This window comes from Cebidichthys violaceus, unplaced genomic scaffold (genome assembly GCF_023349555.1).
Source record: "Cebidichthys violaceus isolate CVI_PGR_0920_01 unplaced genomic scaffold, fCebVio1.0.p SCAF_11, whole genome shotgun sequence".
Lineage (NCBI taxonomy): Eukaryota > Metazoa > Chordata > Actinopteri > Perciformes > Stichaeidae > Cebidichthys > Cebidichthys violaceus.
In genome coordinates this window covers 9,304,615-9,329,490 of record NW_027176274.1, presented here as the reverse complement: position 1 = coordinate 9,329,490, position 24,876 = coordinate 9,304,615, and the positions used below count along the sequence as shown (strand labels likewise).

Sequence of the window (24,876 nt, the reverse complement as noted above, 5' to 3'; positions counted from 1 at the left end):
TCCCATACGGTGTTTGCATTGCCGAGTTACCCAATGGCAAGAAGAGATGATAGTTTCCTTGGTTACAAATTTTTGTCAACTGTACAGAGAGCAGAAGCGCAAGGTAAGCTAGGGTTCAGTGGGTTAAATGTTTATTTCACTTGCATAGCAAAGACGTGATAGTGCTCGTGCGGGTGTGTTTATTTATATTAGGAGGCTTCTGTTCACAATCGTCATATTTCGATTCTCTCCAGCTCACCTGCCTTTTTGTATTTGGCTGCATATGTTTATGTGCTCCAGTATTATTGTTGAACTATAACAGGGCTGCAGCTATCTGCTATTATCATTATTATTATGGATTATTTTCTTCTTAGTTGAGTAGCATTTCTGTTGTTTTAACGTGACTTGCTTGATTTGTCCACACAACAGTGAAATATTCAAAGGTAGGGCTTTCACTTTGCTCTCACAGAGAACCAGCTAATATAATATAATATAATATAATATAATATAATATATTCACATTTGGAAAGGTATTTCTTTCTAGTGCTACATGTCCCTCTCAAGTATGGACACTCATTCTGAAGTAAATCAAATGTTAGGCTGCGTTTGTATTCTGAATCCTTACCGTAGCATGTCATTTTGTGATAATATCTACAAAATAATAATATAGGTCTTCATTTAAAAAAAGAGGCCTTTATGTCTGCTACTGACATGAACAAGAACAAGAACTAGCAATTGTCTTCAATTGATCCAGAACGCAACGTCAGTTTTCATTTTAGTTGTGGATTAAATCCTCTCCTGCATACTTCTCACTAACCCTCTACACATTGTACACAACTCACACATTGCCTGTGAGGGCAGACATTTTCAAAGCTTAATTCAAAACAAAGACGTATAGATGTTCCAGAAGAATATCTGATCACACCGGGTTCGCCCCCCGTCCCCTCCCAAACACTAAAACTTGTTAGAGTCCACTGATTATGTCATGCAGATCTTGATGGCAAAGTTGTTGTTTTTTTGATGGGCTTTATTGCTTTGGGTTTGTAGTGTCCTGTTAATCATTTGAATGACCCCACTAAAGCCAGGTGAAATGTTCTGTTTTTACGTTTTATGTCTTTATTTTGCAGGCACTAATGCATCCAAATAGGGCTCTACAGTGATGAGTGGAAGGGATCTGTGTGCGTTCGTTACAAACTACAGAGCAGAAGACGTGGGTAAGTCAGCAGCAACTAGGTCTGAAACATTACTGACTTGTGACACGGTTGCCCATTGATCTGTTGAACAGATTTGACCTTTAGTCCCCAAGTTGAACTGGTGTCAAGCCTTTGATGCTTTTGTTAGAGGCAGCGTTGCCTGTGTTTATTCACCTGCCTCGTTGAGTCACAGCTGAACTACTCAAAAAACACTGTCTTTACTTCTATTCCTTTCTTTGCTGAAGTCAGCATAAAGACTTTACTTCAGACATTGAGAGTGATGGGGTTTTCAACAATTCAAATTATCCTAATACAGCCATATCATTTGCTTCCATCCATGCAGAAAAACTGACACTGCGGATGAAATATGGTCTTGGCAGCTCAAAATACAAACCGGCTGAATACAAAAGACTTCAAGCTATTGTTGATGCCAAACGCCTGGAGTCTGATCTAATTGGAATAAAGGTAAATGTTGGTTGTTATCAATATTGTGCCTGTGCCTAAAACAGCAATGTTATTATAAAATCCATTCTTATTACATTTCATAACAAGGTGATTCAACAGCAAATGAAGAAGAACGACACAGAGATAGAAAATGTTTTTTTTTCAGAGAGCAAACACTTCTCATTAGCCACCACAGGAAGAGCTTGAACTGACAAAAACCTGATTTTAATGTGAGGTGATAAAACAGCATGTATCCAATAGTGGTAAACAGTGCAATTTCCTTCTGTTTGTCTACCTTTCTGTCCTCTCTTTTACACACCACATACTGTAAAGGGATTTCATTCCATATGAAAACAGGCATTGCATAAGCTTTGGAGTTTGTCTAACAACATGAAACAGAGCAACAATATCACTGCCATACACAATAGCATTGCCAGATTCATGAATATTCATTTGGTTGCACAGGGTTTCTATAAAATTGTTTGAAGTTCATCGTCGTCTCACTCAGAGTAGAGCAAGAAGTTAATGCTAGGGGCAATGGAGATATGGCTGTTAGACCTGCGGTGCTTTAATTGGTAAACTGTGGCAGAAGTCTTTTAGTATCGTTATGGTTGCCGGTGGCTCCTTCCAACCCAGCGCTCGCTCTGCATAAGCTAGATAAGACCTGCTATGTTCACATTCGGTTGCCCTGCTGAAAGGCTTTCTGAGCACCTCCCATTGGTGAATAAATGACCACGAGTCACCTCAAGCAGGATCATTTTTTGTTCTTTAGGAAGGGACCAGCAACATTACTAAAAACCTTTCAAATTTTGCCTATCGACAAGATTGTTTTTTCTCAGCACTCAGTATTGTAAAAAAATAAAAAAATACACTTCAACACATCACAAGGAAAAGCACAGATATAAATATTCAAATTAATTACGGATGAATTCCATTTAGCTGCTGCAGTTTCAGGCTCCTGAGCGGTGAGCGAAATCACTCCTTATTGGCTACATAGTTCACTATATTTACCCTTCGCCATTTTATTTGCATGTGCAAATGCTGAGTAAGAGAACAAAAAATGTGTCCATGGCAGAGGCACTACTTTCTGAGACAATCCCACAATGCAATGTGCCGATTTCTATAGATGTGAAAATCAACAGTCTGACAACAATATACCCGTGTGATCACACAAGAGTAAACTACTGACAGACTATTATACAGGGAGCAGTAGATGAGTGAACAATAGAATGGTGCAATCATCAATGTGTTTAGTAACACCCATGCTTTTATGACAAGCAGGGAAAAAGGGAGAAAGTGAGAATGAAAAAAACAGAATTCACTGTTATACAATAGAGAGAGAGCCATGCATGTACACAATGACTCTATAGTCAAGTCCAGGTAAGATTTTTTTTTTTTTATTGCATTATGGTCCTCTGATTAGCAGTGGAGCCCCATCATTTTCTTCTATAAAAATGTATTTTTTACTCTCAAATGTTGAAAAGACTACACTTTTTATTCATCTATGTCAAGGTTGTGATAGACTGATAAGAGATATCTGAAAGGCACCATCATCTGACCTTAAATCTGCAAGGGCTGCATTAAGAGATTACATAAAAAAGAGATATAAAATGGTGTCGTGTGCATGAAAAATCCCCACTGTGCATTACACTGAGGATCGGCAAAGAATACGATAACTAGAGACATAGGTTTTCTCTAAATCAGTTTTATACAAATAAAAAGTAATACCCATTAAAAGGGTGGACGTGTGGTTTAATAGACAATATAAAATAGATAAGGTTGGATGTTAATAGATTAGTTTTATTTTACTAAGCGAGACTAGAAATCCGCTGATGTTTTTAGCTTCAGGCACAGTTTTTGTACTCCAGCTGAGCTTATTAGACAGCCAATGCAAATTATCATCAGCTACGATACAAGGCCTGGAGGAGGTATGGGTTGACCTCAATTTGGCCTTTTTCTTTCTGAGTAGCACTAGTTTCAGATTGAACAGATTCCCTTAACTGTAAAATGGACGTCTCTCTGAGGGTTAACGCAACAAAAGCAGTAGCAACTTTAAATGCAGATAGACAGTCACAACATAAATCAACACCCTTACTCCTTTTGATTTCCTATTAATATGAAATTGATTGTACCCACATATTAGTTAGTTGAGATATTCCTTTGTACAATTATCTGAGCCAGTGGACTGTGTATAAAAACTCTGATGGAGGACAATAATTTGCTTCATGGAGACATTTCTGAAGGAGGGCCTTGTTCTTTCATGATGAAAAAGGAAAACAAATGAGAGTAGATTAAGACCTCTGCCTCCCCCTCGTCTCCTAACGACATGCCTCATGCCTGTCACGCATGTTTCTACTTGATTATTTTAATTTGCCGCTGTTTATTTTGCTTTCATGCTTTAACAGTGATACTGTCTCGGTTGAATTACCTACATTTATGAGGCTCTCATAAGACACAAAATGCTAACAAAGGCTGAGGCAAATTCCTGTATAAAAAATATCCCTTATGGGCAGAGAGGAAGGGAATTTATCCTTCACTATAGGATACAAAAATTACCCTTTCCATGTTTTACTGTCCTTGCAACATTATGATTCATTCCATTTATAGTTCTTATGCTTGTCCTGTGTTATAAAATGCTCCACATAATTGATGCATTAAAGTACTCCAGACTCAGGTTTGTCCAGATGAAGTCAATTATTTGTAGGAGGAAATAAATGTCATGGCTAAAGTGCATTTAAAAGCAACACTCCGGCAATTTTTTTCACTCAGTGCTCATTCCAGTTCTAGGGTTTATTCCTGCTGTGCATTAAACCTTGTCTTATAGGTTCAGAAGACTCGTTGTGCAGCCAAGGCAACCAAGGAGAGCTCCATATTACGGCAGCACAGACAGGTGTGGAGCAGAGAGTGCCCCAGGCAGCAAAAGGCTGAGTAAGAGCCCCCTATTACTCCCTGTCATTATCTGCTGCAGTTTTCTGGATCTGCTATTACACCATGCAGCCGCTCCACTTAAGCTCCATTGAGCCCAGACAGGACTCTGCATGAAAAAAAATAGGGTGTAAAGAGGGGGGTGGGGATAAAAGTAAGCCCAAAGAGAAAAATGTATCAGTGAGAAAACAAGAAGAGGAGAAGAAGAACATTTAAGCTGATTTTCTTGCAGTGATGACATTGAATTAAAGGGTGAGAAACAGAGAGAAGTGGATGGTTTGAGCTATGTGTGGGCAGAGGAGTATACCGAATGGAGGAAAAAACTCTCCCTCTGCGTGCTGAGGCAGAAGTGTGGGGCTGGGGCCCCAGCGGTGTCATGCCTTGTGAAGTGAGAAGGGCAGTGCTAGCTCTGGGGTGCAGCTTGTTTGGCTACGTAATGACTGTGTCTGAGCCACCCAAGGTTAATGATGTACACAAGCATGAGCCTCAGTAATGAGCCCAATCATAACGATGTGTCACAGCTTGCAACTCTCAACACATATATCCAGTAAGAATACCATGGGATTCAAAAGCCACCTTGTCAAATGGTAAAACAGGCAGGTATATCTATATGGTTGCTCCCTTTTATTCACAATCATGTCGACCCCATGACAAGTCGGCTTGTTAGTGTGATGCTGCCCACATCATAATCACATTTTTTGGAGAGATTCTTGTTTGTGATAGTCAAGTTGAAGGATAGATCTGGTCCCCATTCCTCCCCCATATCTCCAAAAACTATAATCATAGCAGCAGTGGTGGAAAATAAATGTATTTTAATACTGAACTTAAGAACAATTTTGAGGGACTCATACTTTATTTTAGCGATTCAATTCAATGCTACTTCATACTTTTACTTCACTACATTTATTTCATAGTTTTAGTCAGGATGGATAATTGTGGATTTAGCTTCCTAGCAGTATTTAAAAGTATCCCCACCTTTACTAGTGTACACATCAATCATTTATTTAGCTATATATGTGCCCAGAATTATGATTTTTTTTTTGTTTGTATTTTCTCCCCAGCAAACATTTGAAACAAGTGACATTATCTTGCTGTCTTTGCAGGTTATATGTTGTATTATGAAAACTGTTGGCTAAATTAACTAATACGGTTATATTTAACGCAGCTTTCTCTTTCTCTCATGGAACAGAGAGAAGGCTGAGAATGACATCCATGATTTTCTAGAACAGATCCGGCCAAATGGTAGAACAGATACTGCCATCTTCTCTCTTCAAGATTATGGTAAACAACACTAATTTTGTTGATTGTATTAGCAACTGTATCTTCATCAGTCTCTTCTGTTTATAAGTATACTAATATGTGTCCCTGCATGTCTGTGTTCGGGTTTAGGGCAGCTTCTAGAGAGAGAGCAGAAGGCATTCAAGATAGCCACGGTGGAGCCTGTTCATCAGCTCAAGGATGACCTGCGCTTCAGACTGAGTGAACTTCAACATCAGCAGCTCACTGCCCAACGATCAAACTGGGAACAAGTAATACAACAGGTATCTGTGTTATACGAAATAAAGACGTGTCTGGATGTCCACACTGACTCTGACAAAAGAGCTTTAGTGTAAAAAAAAACTAGCAGAAATGCTAAATTTCTAAATCTATCTCAGAAAAATAGTCTTGTGCTGCACCTGGTTTGAAAAATAACGTGGTTCAGCCTTTGAGAATACTTTGTCCGTTGCTGGTAGCGAATCATTTAGGAGTATTCTATCCCGTCAGTATACTCATAGCGATCAACGATGCATCTTAGCTGTGCTCACTCTCTGCAGGTACCAAACCAAACAGTGTGTCCAGTACGTCTAACAGAAATGTAAGCTCTCCTGCGTGTCCACACAATGATGTCTTGTTTGTTAGTTATCCACAGTCCCTATAAGTCACCCAGCCTGCCTTTGACTCTCAGAAGCTTTTTGCAAGCTCTAGAGATGAATGGTGAGATTAAGGAGTAAGCAGGGGTCTTTAAAGACAGACCAAACTTGAAATGAACAGTATGCCAGCCGTTTTGTCGCCTCTGTGCGGCTCACACACACACACACACACACACACACACACACACACACACACACACACACACACACACACATACACATACCCCATACGATGCCTTGATCTTTTATTTTCATGTGTTTTCAAGTCAATTTGTTATTTCACCAGGTTACTGACTCACAACAAATCAAAGCGAGATCCTTTTCAGGTGCGATAGAATTACACTCCCATCCCCGAGTGTTAAATGAAAACCAGAGTCTGAAGAAAATGGGCACTATGTTAAGCGCTACTTTATAAAAGGGAATTCAAAAGGTACAATAAGAGTGAAATTTACCCCATGCCATCGGACTGGCTGTTAAAGATTTCAAATTATTTTGACACCATACATGATAATGTTTAAAAGAAATGAGTAAAGCTAAAATTGTGATTTATTTGTAGTTTATTTCTATCAATCATAATTGTCAAACAGTATTCCTCCTTGATCATTAATCTTGTGCAAGTTATCAACTAAATAGACAAAGCTAAGATCACTTGTCCGTCCGTCCATCCATCCATCCATCCATCCATCCATATCAGTTGTTGTGGAATTCTGAAATCTTTTGCTTATTGTTACTATACTTAAATAAACAGAAATAGCTACTTCCATTGTAATTGTAATGTCTATGTTCCCTTTATGAAACCGAGAAACAGGCCTAATCATTTGATAAGCACCATCTCAATTTCTAACTAGCTGTTTTCCTCCTTGTGATATCTAGCATCTTGGAAAATAAGCAGTTACTGATTACTTGCTGTTACTACATCATTCTCATGATAAACGTTTCTGTATCTAGACATCTGCAAGACCAGGCTGGACCTCAGTTCAATCAGTCCTGTTGATTTGAACAGGCATAGCATAAGAGGGAAATAGTGTTACAGTTGATAGCTGTGATCTCTCGAGTCTGCAGTAGAAGAGTTTTCTCAAAGCATTATTAATATAAAATTATTTCCTGGTCAGTACAAGATGTGGAACAATTAAGTCCATGTGATACTAAAGTGACAGTTCATACTTGCCAGTTTTATTCCCCTTCAAACTGTGCTACAGCCATGTTTGTTTGTATCTAAGCTTGTATTTAGGATAGATTTTTTATGTTTTTTTTATTCTTTGATCACCAGATAAACTTTGTGAAGGACCAGCAAGATGACATAACTGCAAAACTTCAAGCAGAGTACCTGGCCCTGGAGGGAGAGATCATTGGCCTTGGCTTAGAGGTAAGTTTTTCCCTGCTGTTATATGTAGATATCCTCCTTCTGACCAATTTCCGTTCTGTATAACAGCTCACACTTGAGCTTAAGAAGAACTTGCCACTGTGTGTCACAAAAGCAAAAGTCTAAACATCCCATTATAATTTATATCTCAAAGTTGGTCATATTGTACTCCGCAGAAATATCTTACAAGTACTTCAGATAATCTGGTGAACATAGGAAACATTCCAGAGGAGGTTTTGAATTCAGACTGCCCTTACCCAGAGCTGAAGGACTCCCTGATCCAGGCCTTCCACTCCCTGTCAGAAAGGTACCAGAGCAGGCTGCAGAATCTCCAAGAACAACTGCAAACAACTGACAGGTAGGCCTGAGGACAACTGAAGTTCAGCGTTGCTTCTTTTGATAATTCTAAGTGCTTACATATTGATTGAACAAGACATTTTTAGTGATTTTTGCTGCTATTAATACTTTTCAGCCATCCAATATCGATATACATGTATAGGCAGAGTTCTAGTGTAGCTGGGCAGATCAAGATGAAAGAATAAAACGACTTGTTGGGATGAACACAACAAGTCTTTCTCACCAGGAAGGTGATTATATCAATGTGTCTTAATTTATATTTCCATTTGGTTGCTCTGTTAGCTTCAATAAGGCGTATGCAATTCATCAATATGTATCCTTTGGAAGTTAAGTGAAGTGAAACAAAGGATGGTGAACGGATGCCTTCCAATACCCATACTACCATACTATTTTGTATGTCCCAATACACAATATGTCAAATGTAGTATGCCAGAAACACCAGGATGTCCTACTGCATCGTTTTTGCAATATGCAAGGCCACAATCACGCAGTAGAAGATGCATCACATCGACTGAGCTGTCGAGAGAGGACAGACAGATGACAACTCATTGACAGATATCACATACAGTATACTCGCATATATGAGTAAGCGGGTCAAAGTTCAAGGCGCAGTGTTTTAACAAAGTAGTATGTCCGAATTGTATGCATACTGCATGCCAAAGTAGTACGTACTAAAAGTAAAAAGAAAAAGTATGGAATTTGGAACACAGCCTATAGTGTCATTGTATTATTTATTTTTCTCTATGGTCATATGTTGTCTGGGTTGGAATATGTTTCAGGTTCTGTGGCTGGTGTGCAGATGACCACCAACGCTTCCAGTTCACTTTGTCACAGTACACTCATGACATACCCAACCACAGGGCGCTCTACATGGACATGCTGAAAAGACTCTTCCCTGAGAAAACTAGACAAGAGCTGGTTAGTACTTTGGCAAATCGCCCTGAGCACACACACACACACACACACACACACACACACACACACACACACACACAAACACACGTATAGTAAAACACTGATAGTTGTTGATATACTTTAGACATTTTTTTAATTTATCAGCAACAATTTTGATAATCAATTATTGTTTAAGGTATATTTCAAGCAAAAGCTTGTTCGAGGCTCTCCTATGTATTGGAACATTATTTGATAATGAAAATCATTTATCTGGGGTAGTGTCGCTGAGGGAAATGCTCTTTTTTTTCAGGGGAGTCCTGTTCACACTAACACAGTTTCATTAACACCTTGAAGCTGCTGAACAACCAAAGTCTCATCTGCTGACCACTGATTATGTGTATTCATCCTGTTGGATAAATCTTGGGAACTACTGCCCTTTTGGATTTTTCCATAACATTAGTGCACATAAAAACACACAGATATATGCCCCTCTTTGATAGATGGGAACACACATTCACATACTGTATATTGATGCACCTCCACTCACACCCATCTAAAAATGTAACTCCCTCCCCAGTCTGAAGCATCCCTGCAGTGTGGCTCCCAGACTCCCTGATCAATGTGGCTCAGTTGCCGGATCCGAGCAGAGAGATAAGCCTGGACTATGAGCCACTCAAAATACGACAGGATGTGCCGTGTCACCCACTGTGGACCACTAGTTAATGCCACCACCTTGCATCGTCATGACAACCTCCCCCCCCTTACCCACACCCAGAGACCTGTCCTCACATTAGTTCCAGCTGGGTGCTGCATTGAGAGCTGAGATCATTCAGCCAAGCTGATATCAATGTTTTTTAACTATGACATTGGTATCCCGTATGCTCAAAGGATGGTCCTCTAGTTTAAGTGAGCTCTGACTGCACCTGCACATTTTTATTTTTTAAATAAAATGAAAAAAGAATCATGTCTGCAGTAACAGTAGTCTGCTTTGGGCAGATATATCCTTCATATTCGTTGAGGGAAAAATTATTCCCATTGCTCTTGCAGACATATGGGTCGATTGGCAATTCTATAGTTAGCTCTGTAATGGCAAAATTGTTTCTATGAAGTCAATGTCTGAGCTTTAAGCCGTTCTTATTTTGGTTTTTCAACCTCAGAGCGTTGAAGGCTTCTCCTGCTTGATCCTTAATATTTTCCTCACCTGCCATTTATTTCCATCCGCGTTCAATCATTTCAGAATGATAACATTATTTACTGTTGCTTCTGTCTGTCTACTTTAAATTCTAATGCAAGATACAGCAGCTCTGTTTTTAGCTAGATAGCAGGTGTGACATAAAATCACAGTTAAAGCCTTTGTGCTGTGTAAAAATGTAAAAGCCTTGGTGATAAATCTGCCCCTGTATTCTTTTAAAAACATTTTTTTGTGGGGGTGAGGGGTAGGATAAAGAAGAACAGTTTGAGAGAAAACCTTTTGTTGTATATCCAAAGGAATATAGAGTAGAAGCATAGGGTTTAGAGAATTAGTGACATTTACTTACTTTTCTCCAACTTTCTTATTTTACTTTCTTACTTTGTTATTGCAGTTTTTCTTACATGAAACTTATAGCTGCAATCCCAGTGTATATCACTATATCAGCAAAGAGACTCTTTATACAGTATGTAGAAGTATGTGGACATTTTCTGTGTTCTTTGTGCTGACTTTAAGTTGAACTAGTTTCTCAGTTTTTCTATCAGATGGCAGTACTCCACCCAAAGTGGACATCTCCCTCTGCTGGATGGGGGTCTTTTTTTTGGTCTATTATGACATACTCCTTGATGTTCTCTAATATCAAGTAGGCCATTTCATAGTGATGTTCTCATAATGTTCCATGGCAAAAGTGGAAATAATTTATACCTCTTACCTTTTCTGACTATGTCTGGGCAGCCACTCTTATTTCCTCCTTTGTGTGGCTCAGTCCTCGAGGAGACAGCACTCCGCAGAGGGAATGTGGATGCAGCAGCTGAACTAGATGTCGTGCCACTTTAAGTGTGCACTGCAGACACAGTGCGGTGGATGGTTCCACGTACATGCTATATCTAATGTGTTGGCTAAGGTGCATGCCAGCGTACGTGCGAACACATATTACAGGCATGAAATCATACTGTGTTCTTGCCCACTCGCAACATCACAAGGAAGGCAAGAGAAAGTGAAGAACAAAGGGTGGATCTTCCTCAAGTTCTAAAGTTGTGCATTAATAAACAGGATTTGCTTGACTGCTTCTGCCACTTCTGTTCCGTTGGCAGTTCTGTCAGCTCACTCATTTTCAATAAAACCAGTCAGCCGTCTAATGCCTTCCCACCGTCAGTTAGCCGCTATTAGCCCGTAGATGAATATCATTCCCTCTGTTCCAATGAAGCAGCCAAGTGATGCAGCCACTGTGACTGCTGACACAATGATGAATTGCTACAGGCAGCCCTCACACAGAAAGGAAGTGTTTTCCTCCAGGACATTTCACAGCCAGGAGAGAGGGACCATTTTATACACCAGCAGAGCCAGATCTGACACAGAGTTTTCCCTGTGGTCCTGCTGCCATTATTATAGACAGTATATCATGTAGTGGTGTGTGTTGATTTCTGTTTGTGTGTCATCAATTGTGACCATCACTATGAATAATACAGCAGCGTTGCCCTTTGGGCGCCAGTCCTTCTTGCACACCGTGTTCCTCATATCCATTTTTTGTTGTTTTAGGTGTTGTTGTTTTATTGTTCAATGCTTATAAGAATAAATAACACACTTGACCTCATCCTATGTGCAAACACTGGCTTCTCCGTGCCATGTTGTTCTTCCAGATGGAACATGAACGTGTGTGGGACTGGCTGCGCTTCACCCAGGCACAGCTGAGAGTGGTGACCCAGCAATGTCAGCGAGACCAGGAAGAGCTGTTGGCCAGAGCCCTGTTCACCCTGCAGGAGGCGAGACATGCCCACCAGGAGGAGCTGGAGCTCCACAGAGGCCACCAGCACCAGCAGGACATCTGCTCGCATCTCAGAGAGAAGGTTAGCGTCTTGTATACCTCCACACTAGGGGCTGTCAGACTTCAGGAACATTTCTGACTTCATGAGACAGCACTTTTTATGTTAGCATTTATGCTAAAATTCTGTGCCTCCATCCCATATGTAATATGCGCAGGAAGTGGATGTATAACTTTGATAGTTTTCTTCTGCAGCTAATCCAATATGAGCTCTCTGTGATACTTCTTATTTTTTAAGGCACACTCACTCTCATTGACTGGTGGAGTGGACCCATATATATTTAACATCCTTTTCCGTGTGTGGATGTGGTAGTTGTGAGGGACCAGACAGGCAATAATGTCTGACTGCCTTCTTGTGTACAGTATATCTGCTGACGAGGCTGCATATTACTCCAGGCTGCCTGACAGCATCTCTCGCTTTAGCTGCCACTTGGGATGGGCTGTGAATGCAAACAAGCTAATAAGGATGGTCTTGCAAACATGATGTTGCTGTCTCTGAGGGGTGCTAGTTCACATTCACACAACAAACAAGTTACTCATGTGAACAAATCCATGTGTTGTTGATGCAGTGCTGTGCAAATTGAATTTGCTTTGCCTGCCAGTTTGAAGAAAAAAAATAGTGCTGATGTCCTATGGCTGATTAGATAAGAAGAGTATGATGTACTGGGAGGGTTTGTGTGGGCCGTCACCACTGAGCCTAGTTTTGTCAAATAACACAACGTATCACCAAACGGGAGGCAGAACGCTGGTTTAGTTTTTTTTGCATTGTTTGCAGGAACAAGGTCCTAGGTTTGCTTCCTTCCAATCTGTGGAGTTTGCTTGCGCTCACCCCCTTTGCTTTATTTACTAATCTCTCTTTTTTCAGTGTTTTGTAACCTCAAATGTCCCCAAACGTCTCTTGTGGACATGGCAGCCAAAGTTATAGTTTAAAAACAAAATACATATTTACATCAAGGACATTCATGGGAGGTAAAACCAGTTATGTTGTGAACTAACTATCCAACAAGCCTACTGTAGGGATATTTGATGTGTTGGGACAATAGGAACACAACATGACAATCTCTCTCTATTAGTCATAGGGGGGCACCCCCCTCCCTGTACCACTTGCCTTGCGCAATAGTTGATTTTTCACATCTGTCACATTTACATCTTTTCCCCATTTAGATTTCCCCCTTGTCTTTTATTTTGGGGTTATCATTTAATTTTATAGTTAGGCTGCAAAATTGTGGCATAAAAACTGTCTCTTCATTTCACACGCTGCGTGTAACTGTGCAACTTGTGCGACAAACACTTAAGATAAAGCCAACAGCACTCTGATTAATTGCAGCGCCCCTGATGCCTGACACCAAAATCTCTCTCGCTAAACTTAAAACAAAGGTTGGGCTGGAAGGACCATTTCAAAAAAGAGGTTGCCAATTGATGTTTTGTGTCATTTATATTTCCTGCCTCATCTTCAAGGAGAAAGATGCTGAAGTATATGCAATCACTGGCATTACTCGACTTAACTTGGGGGCGACTGTGGCCCAGTGATACAGCGGGTCGTCCTTCAATCAGAAGATTGGAGGTTTGATCACCGGGCCGCTAGTCCTTGGGCAAGACACTTAACCCCAAATTTCACCCGTAGGCTGTAATGGTTAGTTAGTCCTGATGAGCAGGTGGTACCTTGCATTGTAGCCCTTACCATCAGTGTATGAATAGGGGTGAATGACATGTTGCGTTCAAGTACAAGTCCATTTAACATGCAAAGCAGTATACCAGAGAGTGAAGGGCACATTTCTCTGCTTTGGAGTTTTTCTCTTGAATGTTCAAATGGTGTCACTAGGAGGAGAGAAGAACTTGGCCAGCGACCCCTAATCTTAATGTTTTATTTCCCTGTTACCTTAAGTATCCAGGAAAAATATTTAAAGGGCAAATCTACTTTTTTTTTTGCGACAGGCTTTAACTTCTGGAATTCATATACTCCTACAGTTTCTATCAAGCAGCAGCTTGCATATTCTTTCACTTTGACTAGCATAATGCATTAGGTTGGAGAGGTGTTTTTTCTCCTAACTTGCTTTTATTATGTAGCTGATTATTACATTTAAATGGACTGTGTTCACTTTATCCTTCACTGTGCTCTGCCATTTTCTACTGGTGTAAGTGTAGCAAAGCAAATTCATGGGCACTTCACATTCAGTTCTGTCGGAATGAGCTACCTTAAATACAGCTGCAACAACCGTGGCATAATAAAGTTGTGTTGGGGAGAAAAGACATCACAGGTTTTTAAAAGGATGTAGTATGTTATTTAAGACATGCGACATGTACATGCAAGCTCCTTTTTTCTGTATTTTTGAAAACAACAGGGGCCTTTGACTTTCAGTTTGGGTAAATCTGATTTACTACACCCCTCTGACTATTGCAAACACATTTCTGAGTTTTGTTTTCATGGCTCTGTGAGGCAATAAGAAAAATAAAATCACCCAGACATTTTCATTCCCATGATTTTTTTCCACCTCCATGTTTTTTGTTTATGCAGTGCATGTTCACATATTTGAGTTTGTGTGGAGGCTCAGATGGACGCCTGTTTGCATCCAATCTATTTTTTTCCACTGCCTTTATCATCCCGGCACAGCGGTGAGACAAGATATTCTCTCCTCCTGTAGCAGCTGCTTCTTTAACACTTTGTTTTCTGCAGCTGCTCCCTCTGACCTAAGCAACTCTACCGACATCGAAATGAGTCATTACCCCTCTTGAGATCAACTGCCTTTCTACAATCTAAATTTGATCCCTATGTTACTGTGTGTGCTGTATAGTGTGCTATGATTTTGTAGAAGACTGGTGCAATGCAGCTGGCAGGCCCCTTCTTAATGTATCAACATGTATTTTTCATGGAGGACTCATGGTCACCATCATGCGCCATCATTTAAGAGCAATTAATCCTCAACTAAAAGAAATAGAAAGTTTGATTTGATTGAAAAATGTATCCACATATCTGTGGAAATAAACAGCCAACTAGGATTACAATTGGTCACCTGAGTCAGTTGCAACACATTAACACCACCTGTTGCAGCTTGTGAACACTAGTTAGCATACACTAATTGATTATATTTTAAGTACTACAACTTTGAGTAAAAAGTATTGAATAAATTAATTAAATCCAAACAAAAAAATTATGTAAATGATAATAAAAGCAACAGTTAAGATGTGTTGGATTTAGTAACAACATGCCAAATAATGAGTTATATAGACCTTCAATATTTACTGAATCCAAATCAATTTCACAAGGAAAACTGATTTATGTTTACTAAGAATACCATCAAAATTCATTTACATTTACTGAATATTTGGGTGAAATTGATTTACATTTACTGTATATTTGGGTGAAATTGATTTACATTTAGCGAATATTTGGGTGAAATGAATTTACATTTAATGAATATTTGGGTAAAATGTATTCATATTTATTAATTATTTGTGTAAAATTGAGTTAGTTTCACTAAATAAATTATATCAACTGAGATTTTAGCACATTTTTACTTAATTCAACACATTCCCACTGCTATTCTATCTTTAAATCTATTCAATAATATTGATTGTCACTTTGTTGCCATCATTCTTCTATGTCTAATTCACTCAATACTATGCCATCTTGGTGCCACAGTAAACTTAACTTGGGCCAACAGATCACCATGCATATACAGATAAACATTTATTTGTGAAAATGTGTTCAAACATGCTTATCGAACACTTTTCATGTGCAAAATGTCAAGATAAAAAACAAAATAGAGAAAAGGGCTATAAGAAAAATAAAACAGAAACAAATGTAATTCAATGTCTAATATTACGACTGTTTTCAGACTGCACTTTTTTTTAAATTGATTCAATATTTTATTAATTACATGCACAGATTCAAATTCTACGGTCCAATGTGTTTTTTAAATGCCTTATTTCTTCATGCTAAAATGGGACTATAAGCAGAGCTGAACAAGTTTAAAGTAATGGTAGATGGACTTGTACTTGTATTGCACCTATAGTCTTCCGACCAGGTCTCACCTGCCAATCAGGACAAACTAACCATGCCCACCCAGTCAAACACCATAGGCACATTCTTCGGGAGCAATTTGGGTTCTTGCCCAAGTACACATCGACATGGACTGGAGGAGCCGAGGTTCAAACAGCCAATCTTCTGAGTCACAGCTGGATAAACTTTTGAAATAATTAGCTATTCGTAAGTAATGAGTATAGTTGACATTGCTAAAAGTGTTGGACGGCCAATTTATTTACTTCAATAAAACTGAAAAGTAACGGATATGCATTTGAAATCATCAGATAACATTGTTGGATGAAAATGGAAAGCAGTCGAAATAGTCCGCTGAAAGTAATGGGCAAACAGTAAAAACAGCTTAATATAAAGTAATGATGTATTTACCAGCTGCAACAGCAACGCTGGTTTTATTTTCCCCGTGTGAGTCTGTGTGTGTATCATCATAGCAAACAGGACCACATTTTGTAGCAGGACCAAGCGGTTTTGAGTACCGGCAGATGTTTTAATTTCTGTCTGTCTGAGGACAGATTTTGTCACTGCGATAGCGTCGCAATCATGCAAGACATAGTCAGGAAACTTTACGAGTGTGAAGTAGAGACTAAAATGAAGGCAGAGATGGGTATGTTTTAAGCATGATACCAGGAGTATGCGGGTAGGGAGTGGGCAAGGGGCTGTTGTCTAACTGCTTTAAGAAACAGGATATTTGAAACAGATTAAGGAGAAAAGGGACTGCTGTGATGGTACTTGTTGGCTGATGTAGTAAATTGTTTCCTTGTTATATTTTCTAGCTGTGATTATGCAAATAAACTCTCTCCACATCTCATCTTCTCTGTGCCTCCACGGGTTCAGATGAGAGTGTATATTGGACGATTTTTGGTCAGTGCTGGTCTGGTTCTTCTGACCTCGTGATTGGGAGCAAGGCGTGTGCTGCCAGCTCTCTACTGAGGAACATGTAGTGGGAGGAAATCCAGGGTAATTGATTTCTGAGTGAGCTTGTAGCCTTCTATTTTTGAAAGGGCAAGGCTGTCACACAGACAACAGCTTCTTCCTGAGAATCAAAGATTGGCCATGCAAAGATGGCTGGCTAGATTCATGTGTCACGGACACAGACCACATTACTGATCAAAAAGCAGTTGTTCACCAGCTCCAGATGTGATATACTGTACTTGTTGAAGGTGTGTGTTGTGGAAAGTACCATAAAATACATAAATAAGATAACTAGCAACACTGCATGCATTGACATTTTCATATTTATCACTGAAAGACAGACTCTTTTTCTCGAATTAGCAGCTGTTGGTTCTGCAGTGTTCTGGCTGCTGTAATTAGCTGGCATTGTTCTTGGTGTTACTGTTCATTCAAGCCTTATTCTGTCCTTGCTTTCTTTTTGCCTCCTACTTACATCTTACCAACAGGCATCTTTGATGAGCGATTGTGTTTTTCACATTAGTAAATAAAGCTTGAGGGATGACAGGTTGTTGCAACATGCTCAGGAGGGAAAAGGATGAGCAGCCCAGCAGGAAAAGCAACACAACAACAATTGAAAGAGGTTTTCTTTTTTTTTTGTGCAAAATCAAATTTTTTCATTTCCTGCTCTCCAAAGTACTTTACATTATAAACAGCACTGTTACAGATTAAGATATACTGCCATTCAAAAGTTGGGAATCACCTGTCTTATCGATGTTTTTCTTCTTTCCTTCAATAATTGCTGTTTGAGCATGATAAACAGTATGATTTAGATACCACGTATTTTATTTACATTTGAGATAATTTTGCCCCCAAAAGATGAATCATTAAATGCTTCTGTTTAGTTGATGTCCTACAGTGTTGCACGACAGTGTTTTCCCCCCTTGAATACCCTTCGGTGTTGAATTTGTCTTTCAGTCCAGAAAAGCGTAAGTGACACTTGATCATTATTGAACCACAGTGGTGCAATTGGGCTCTATAATATTTTGGAAACCTGTTTTTCTTTGGGCCCTCTGCATTCTACCCAGAGTAGGGTGAACTGTCAGTCCATAATATGTTTAGTACGCCTGTTAATTTCAGCTTGTTATATGCATTACTGTTCACTGGAACACAATACTAGTGACTTTTCTTCTATTTGTATTCAACTGTCGCTCAGAGGTATTTTGTCTCTTACTGCCGTTTCAATTATCAGTCTGGTTGAACCAGTGTTTTGTTCCCCATGTACAAAACATTACTTTTTTCATACAGTACAATATAACGTCTATTTGTAAAGAGGCCTTTTTACAACCTAAAAGCATAAAAGACGGTTCGAAAATACAGAGTATAGTCCTCTCACATCTGACTGTAACGAATCAAACTTTTGAACGTCGGTGAACCCGGATGATCTGTGAGCCCTTCCTGCAGTAATCGATCCGTTATATACTGTTAGCAGATCACTGGTCACTGAGCGTTGGTGACTAACAAGTACAACTCTTTGTTCTCTGGTTGTGAAAGGGACAAGGTAGAGTCTCAGTGATTGACACAATGCGTGGGCCACATAGTGTTTAAGCTGACAACTTGGAGGAGTTAATTGCTCAAATGTGTATAATCTTTCCTCTGCAAAATCATGTACCTGTTACAGACCTCAGGAACATTCTTATTGTGCCAGCTGTGGAAATACAAAGATAATTGCATAGTCTCATTTTTCTCGTCTCTTAATGGACATTAGTTCTCGTCCCTTTAAAGATTCGGTAGAGTGGTGCCACATATGAAGGGGTGGTGCTGTTCATATATATATATATATATATATATATATATATATATATATACTGTATATACACCACACATTGTCTGCTATAATTCATTGCTATAATTCACAGCAATGATATTGGTGCAAGATTAGCATGAGTTTATACCCAATCTGTTTCACTCATCTGTTATCTATTTAAAGTTTGTCATTAAATGACCTGCAATGGTGAGTTACAATAAAGACTGCTGTAACTCCCCCCTGACAGCAGACATCATGATAACTGTACAGTTATATTAAGAAAGGCTTTGAGCAGGCTGCCGTGTGCAGATAAAAAGGCTATCATTCTTTTCTTATTCTGACATCTCTGGAGTCGTTTTTGTGCTGCCATGAAAAAGGATGGTGTCCCATTTCCCTTTGAATTCACAGAAAATGAGATTCCAGTGACAAATTACTGTAGACTGTACATAATGACCATATTATTCTCTTTGTGCTGCCTAAAATGCCTTTTCATCTCTGCCTAAACAAGAAAGACAGATAAAAGGCATTCAACCAATGTGGTTTGTTCTGTGTCTGTGGGTCTATTCTATAAAGATACATTTCAGATTGTTCTGTGACAATGAGTGACCAGTGCAATTGAACTTTAGATTCTTGCTTTATGAGACAAATGTGACAAATCTCTGTTTTTTAGTCTGTATGTCTCAAAAAATATGCTTTCCACACCCACCAGGTTGTTTAGACACCTCATCTCTCAATGTTCCAAACATCAAACAGGTATCTCTTATCGGGGCCAGGCTGGAGTTTGATGGATGGTTTAATTATGTGCGCTAGTTTTTCTGGTTTCTTGGTTGTTTTTTTTTCTAAAAGCAAAGGTTCTTTAATTCCATTTTCAGAGAGAGAGAAGGAGAGAAAGACGAGGAATGACATGCAACGAAGGCCTCCAGGTGGACTCGAATCAGGGCTGTCACTGCAGGCCAACAAGACGCCTCAAATTATGGATAGTTTAAACCCTTTTTATGCATGATATCGAAAACATCACAGAGCTGTGCAGTATTTGCTATACATAAGGTCGACACTCGTGGATCATAATGTTAACATATGTCTCAATATGTTATGGCTTGTTTTATACACCCAAACATGGTGTTGCAAGTTAAGATACCCACAATGTGCACTAAACAACTATAGTAGGCATTTTTTCAATTTTCTTGAAATGTGCTATTTAGGTTTTGTATAGGAGTGGTGTTTTGCTTGGGGCAACAATAGTAGTTATTGGAGTCATTACTGTGACCTTTCGCATTCACAAGATTAATTTACACAAGGCAATATTGGAGTCTATGCTAACACCAAAAGGTGAACATTCCATATCAACACACAGTACAAAGGACAAAAGCAGTGGACGGTGCAAGACTTCTGTTTACAGTTATGGTATGTGTTACTCAGTCACTACTGGATTGCATATTGAACCCAGTTCCAGGAAATTATAGCCCTAAATGTCTGCATGAGGGAACATTTTGATTTCTAAAGAAGAAACTTGTTGCAGCTCCAGCTTCAACACTGTCAGATGAAGGTAGATTAGAGGCTGGATTGTTTAAAGTCCCCTCTCAAACACACAGCTGCTGCTTTTTCTCAGGCGGACATCAAGTTGACTTGATGATACCACTTGTGCTAATGTGTGTGAGACCATGTTAATTTGCAGTTCATTCCTTCGGGGATTCCTAAGCTCTCCACTGATAGATCTGTGAATCCGTCTGCCCGATCGGAATGCAACACTCTAATGCTCAGCACGCCGCAGAGAGGCTGCTGCATAACAAACCTGTCACTCATCCCCCAGCAAATGTTGGACTGAATGTGTGAATGTGTGATAAGTTTAGACCGTCTGCTTCCAGATGTGTCGCTGGCTGAGTGAAGATTGCTTTCTCTGCAAGCATTGAAGCACGTGAACACAATTTTAGAAGAGAAATATTTGTTAATTTTCTGTCAAGACATCCATGTTTGGTGATTACTGGAAGTTTTCACACACTCGTAGTTTTATAAAAGCCTTTCAAACTCAATTGGATTCTGACAAAAATCCATAGTCATAAAGTTGCATTCCTTTGGTTATTAAAATCTGATATTTCAGATATACATTGTTGCCCAATAGCTTTAAACTAAAAGTTACTGGTAAGAATCTTTAAAGTTTGAAAGTTGGATGGACATAGGTGACAGTTTTGTTTGACTTTTTTGAACTATGATACCTTTCTTGAATTGCCGCATGAGGACGGAATAAGCACTATAGTTAGAATATGTTCTATTTGATATAGGGCTTAAACGCAGCGGTTTTCTTTATTATTCAGTGTTTTGACGTGTCCTGAGGTGATCTAACACAAAGTGTGAAAGGAAGTTTTGACACCTCTTCCTAAGTTCATGCCACACGTTGGCACCATGGCAGTGGGGCTCAGCTGGTGGTTCCCCTGTAAGTGATTATTTCAAGACGGCTGTTAACGGACTATAACCTGCCTTTTTGTTTCTCCCTGGTGTGTGTTTGCATGTGTCGTCGTAGCTGCAGCAGTGGCGGGCCCAGCAGGAGGAGGTGGCAAAGCTAGAGGCAGCTATAGCTTCTAGACAACAGGAGGACGAAGATGCGAGGCTAAAGAGGGAGCAGGAAAAGGAGGCTGCTGTCAGATCACAGCACAAGGAGAAAGTAAACATCATCACACTGAATATATCAGTGTTTTTCCTGCAGCATTTGCTTCATATCAAAATGTGTGCATTTGAGTGTATACATCACATTTTACTGTCTTTTTTGTGATTTCACAATATTTGTAAAAACATGTATTATGATCAAACCACGTACAATTAAAAAAAACGGTGAATAAGCAATCTTCATAGGTATTGCACAGTAAATATTCTTTGTAGATACTATAGCAGGAATGATCTGCTGTATATTTGAATGGACAGTTATGGATGAGTTAGGTTTAGATGTTTATCCATCTAAAGAGTATTATATAGTATTATATTGACTCAGCTGGATAGCCCTGGGCACATAAATAGCAATGATTTTAATGAAAAAAAGTGCTCAAAAGCACCAAATTTTACGTGGGTCAGCTCATGCTAAAACTTGTTGGTGAGTGTATGGATAACCTCTCACAGAAAAATATTATGGCTGAATGTGAACCGAAAACAGCAGTGAAAGTTGTCTATTTTACAGAACCACTGGAAATGCTATGTAGCTGTCCCAAACTTGTAGACACTTTTAAATAACTTAAAAATAAGATAAGATAAATAAAAAAAACATTTGGAGCTCTATATAGATACAAAACATATTACCATACTATATCATAAGGTTTTCAATTAATGCGTGCCATTTGATAAAATTAGACCAGCTTTAAGTTGCCTCCCAGTTGTTGCTGCATTAAAGGTTTTTTATTTACGGGCACCCATGGAGATCAAATTAAAAGCATACATTGTTACAATTATCTGGTCATTTAATTTAGTTGTTGTCCTCACAGGTACAACTACTCCACAATCTGTGTGTGTGGCTGTTTAATTATTTCGCTCCTCAGGGGTCTGCTTGGAGAACATGGGCAACCTGAGACTCTGATTAATGAGAGCATTTAGGCTGCATTGGATTCCATATCATTTAGCACAATAGTCTGCCGGGCCTTGAAATATCATCTCATTCTTTCTATTTAAACTTATCTGATTCCTGCTCTGTCACAATCAATAGGACATGACGATCTTAAGAGTTCTGTGGGAGTCAAATTATTGGAAATGTGGCTTCTATTCTGGCGGCTGTTGTTAACTTTTTCTTGTTTTTCTTTGTAATATGTTGTTTTTCCCCCAGGTCAGGCAGTTTTATTTACAGCAGCAGAAGAGGAGGGAGATGCTGGAGGCAAGGGATCAAGAGAGACTCGCTAATCTGAGGAGCGTCATGGAAGAACAGGCAAGGCGAGATAAAGAAAGGTGAGTGTTCCACCACGGGACCTTGAGTTTTCAAAGAGATGCTAAAAGAGTTGCTAAAATATAATCCAGAACCCTAAGAAAACATTATTAATGCAATCTCAAATATACTACTTCATATACACTTCCAATATAAAGCTAACTTTACTCTTCTTTATGTAACAGCTAAGTATAGGATCAGGTGTTTTTTTGGAGGTTGAGTAGAGTTTATGGAAGTGCAATGTAAAAATTGCTGGACTATCCCTTTAACTGAAAGAGAGACTAAGGGAGACTGATAAACAGCACCTTGTGTCATACGCTCGTTCAACATAACCTAGGCGAGGCGCAGTTCATCTCGAACGAGCCTAATATAACTCCTGGATTGCACTGAATGTCACAGACGGGTGGCTTTGGCTCAATGGGTAGAGCGGGTCATCCTCTGACCACAAGAATTGCAGTTCCTACTCCAAGTTGCTTCTGGGGGCTTTACAGCAGCCCACTGCGGCGCCTGCCGTCGTTACACTTGAAACTTTTGCCCAGAGGGAGCAGTGAAAAACTGCGTTATAGTTTAAAACACCCTGTTTCGTGCGATTTGCTTAGCATTCCTTTGCAGACACTCACAAAGTCTGGCATTAAAGTCAGATAATGATGCTGACTTTGGCTGTGAGAATGAACTTGGCAGGAATGAGAACAGCAATCATGGTGGGGCTGAGAAGTAGATTAAAAAAAGACGATGGGAGAGGAGCTGCACTCTGGCAGCTCCATAAAACCCTCCACCGCCCCGGAGGCCTGCTGTGTCAGGAGCGATAGGTAGTGTTGGTCATGGCAGTGGCAGAGGAGGAGAGGGGCTGTTCGGGTCTGATGTCCACACCCTCTGTGCTCCCCTAGGGTCCTGTTTCGGGCCGATATGTTGCAGCGGCGAAGGGAGGAGAGAGAGGCGCGGGAGCTTGAGTTGCTGAAAGACGAAGAAGAGAAACAGAATCATCTGGAAGTTCTCAGAAACCAGGTGGGTCTTTATATACGCTTGATCCTTTTTAATTTAATTATTTGAGTTGAGACATCACTGCCACCCTATGGCAGTAAATAAAAATAAAATGATCTCTATGTTAAATGTTTTTTCCCCCCTCTTTATCTAAGGTTAGGGTGGTGGCAGAGGCAGACCCAGAGAGGATGATGGCAGGTACAGAGGCTTGGAGGGGTCGACTCTTGAATGTAGAGGAGTTTCAGCTCCAAAGGCCTCTCTATAGCATCAACACGTACACAGACACACAGGTAATGCATGATAACATCTACCCTCCTAAAACCTTTAGCTTTTGTTTGAATTATTACAAAAGCTCTACAGCTACATGGTCCTTTGCCCCTAGCTCCTACACAGTATGAATCTTTCCCCAGTTTCCTTGAATATTCCACCATTTACAGAATGTTTAGTTTCATCTTAGGTGAAACTGACCAGTGACCCATGCAGTGCAGGACAATTATGTAAGCTGGTTGGCTGGTCAATCAATGTTTTACCTCATGTCAAAAACTTGTATACACAGCCTTGATCTCAAGGCCACCCGGTGAATCAGTTTACTGTAAAATCTCTCCCTGTGTGTGTGTGTGTGTGTGTGTGTGTGTGTGTGTGTGTGTGTGTGTTGTCATCATGGTTCGAGTTTGCTTATTGTGTAACACAAGCAGTGACTAATGATTGTCACTCATGCAAATCTTCTCCTCTAATACCAAACTGTGAAGGATTAGTGATTAATCGTGTTGTAAGTATTAAATGCATAGTAAACCATTACAACAAACAATGGTATCATAGTGGTGTGATTTAGTGTGAAACAGCTGGATACGTATTGTTTATTGTAGATTTCCTTTTTTACTTCTGTTTTCCAGATCGTGTCTGATCCAAGAGTGCGGGTTGAGCAGGCTCTACGGGAGGCTGGTCTGCACCACAACCAGTATGCCAAAGACCTCCTGTCTGTTATGAAGCCCCCTAAACCACCTAGACGAGATACCAAATCCATACTCAAATTCTGACCAGGGGCTTGTTTGGGGTCACACTATTAAGTCCAACCCTTGTTCTGGTGTTATCAAATGTAAATGTATACATTTGATAAGCTGCACGTATAAGAATCATATTCACAGTTGGACAGATCACACAGTTTATTGTGACCAAGTGACACAGAG

General features: G+C 39.7%; 1 protein-coding gene across 1 annotated transcript; it reads left to right on the top strand.

Annotated features, from left to right (window-relative positions):
* Window positions 1-1,111: 1,111 nt before the first annotated feature.
* On the top strand, window positions 1,112-24,864 carry LOC137867233 (coiled-coil domain-containing protein 148-like). The gene is made up of 14 exons (XM_068703725.1): window positions 1,112-1,193; window positions 1,516-1,637; window positions 4,441-4,544; window positions 5,731-5,822; window positions 5,931-6,082; window positions 7,722-7,817; window positions 7,991-8,172; window positions 8,951-9,089; window positions 11,895-12,101; window positions 21,329-21,469; window positions 22,613-22,731; window positions 23,596-23,713; window positions 23,845-23,979; window positions 24,583-24,864. Exons 1-14 carry the CDS (start codon window positions 1,139-1,141, stop codon window positions 24,724-24,726), a joined length of 1,806 nt encoding a protein of 601 aa, XP_068559826.1. The 5' UTR covers window positions 1,112-1,138; the 3' UTR covers window positions 24,727-24,864.
* Window positions 24,865-24,876: the final 12 nt, after the last annotated feature.

Coding starts and splice junctions, on each gene's coding strand:
- LOC137867233 (XM_068703725.1), top strand. CDS start 1,139: ATGAGTGGAAGGGATCTGTGTGCGTTCGTTACAAACTACAGAGCAGAA. Junction 6,083..7,721: donor GGGAACAAGTAATACAACAG/GTATCTGTGTTA, acceptor TTTGATCACCAG/ATAAACTTTGTGAAGGACCA. Junction 9,090..11,894: donor AGAAAACTAGACAAGAGCTG/GTTAGTACTTTG, acceptor TTGTTCTTCCAG/ATGGAACATGAACGTGTGTG.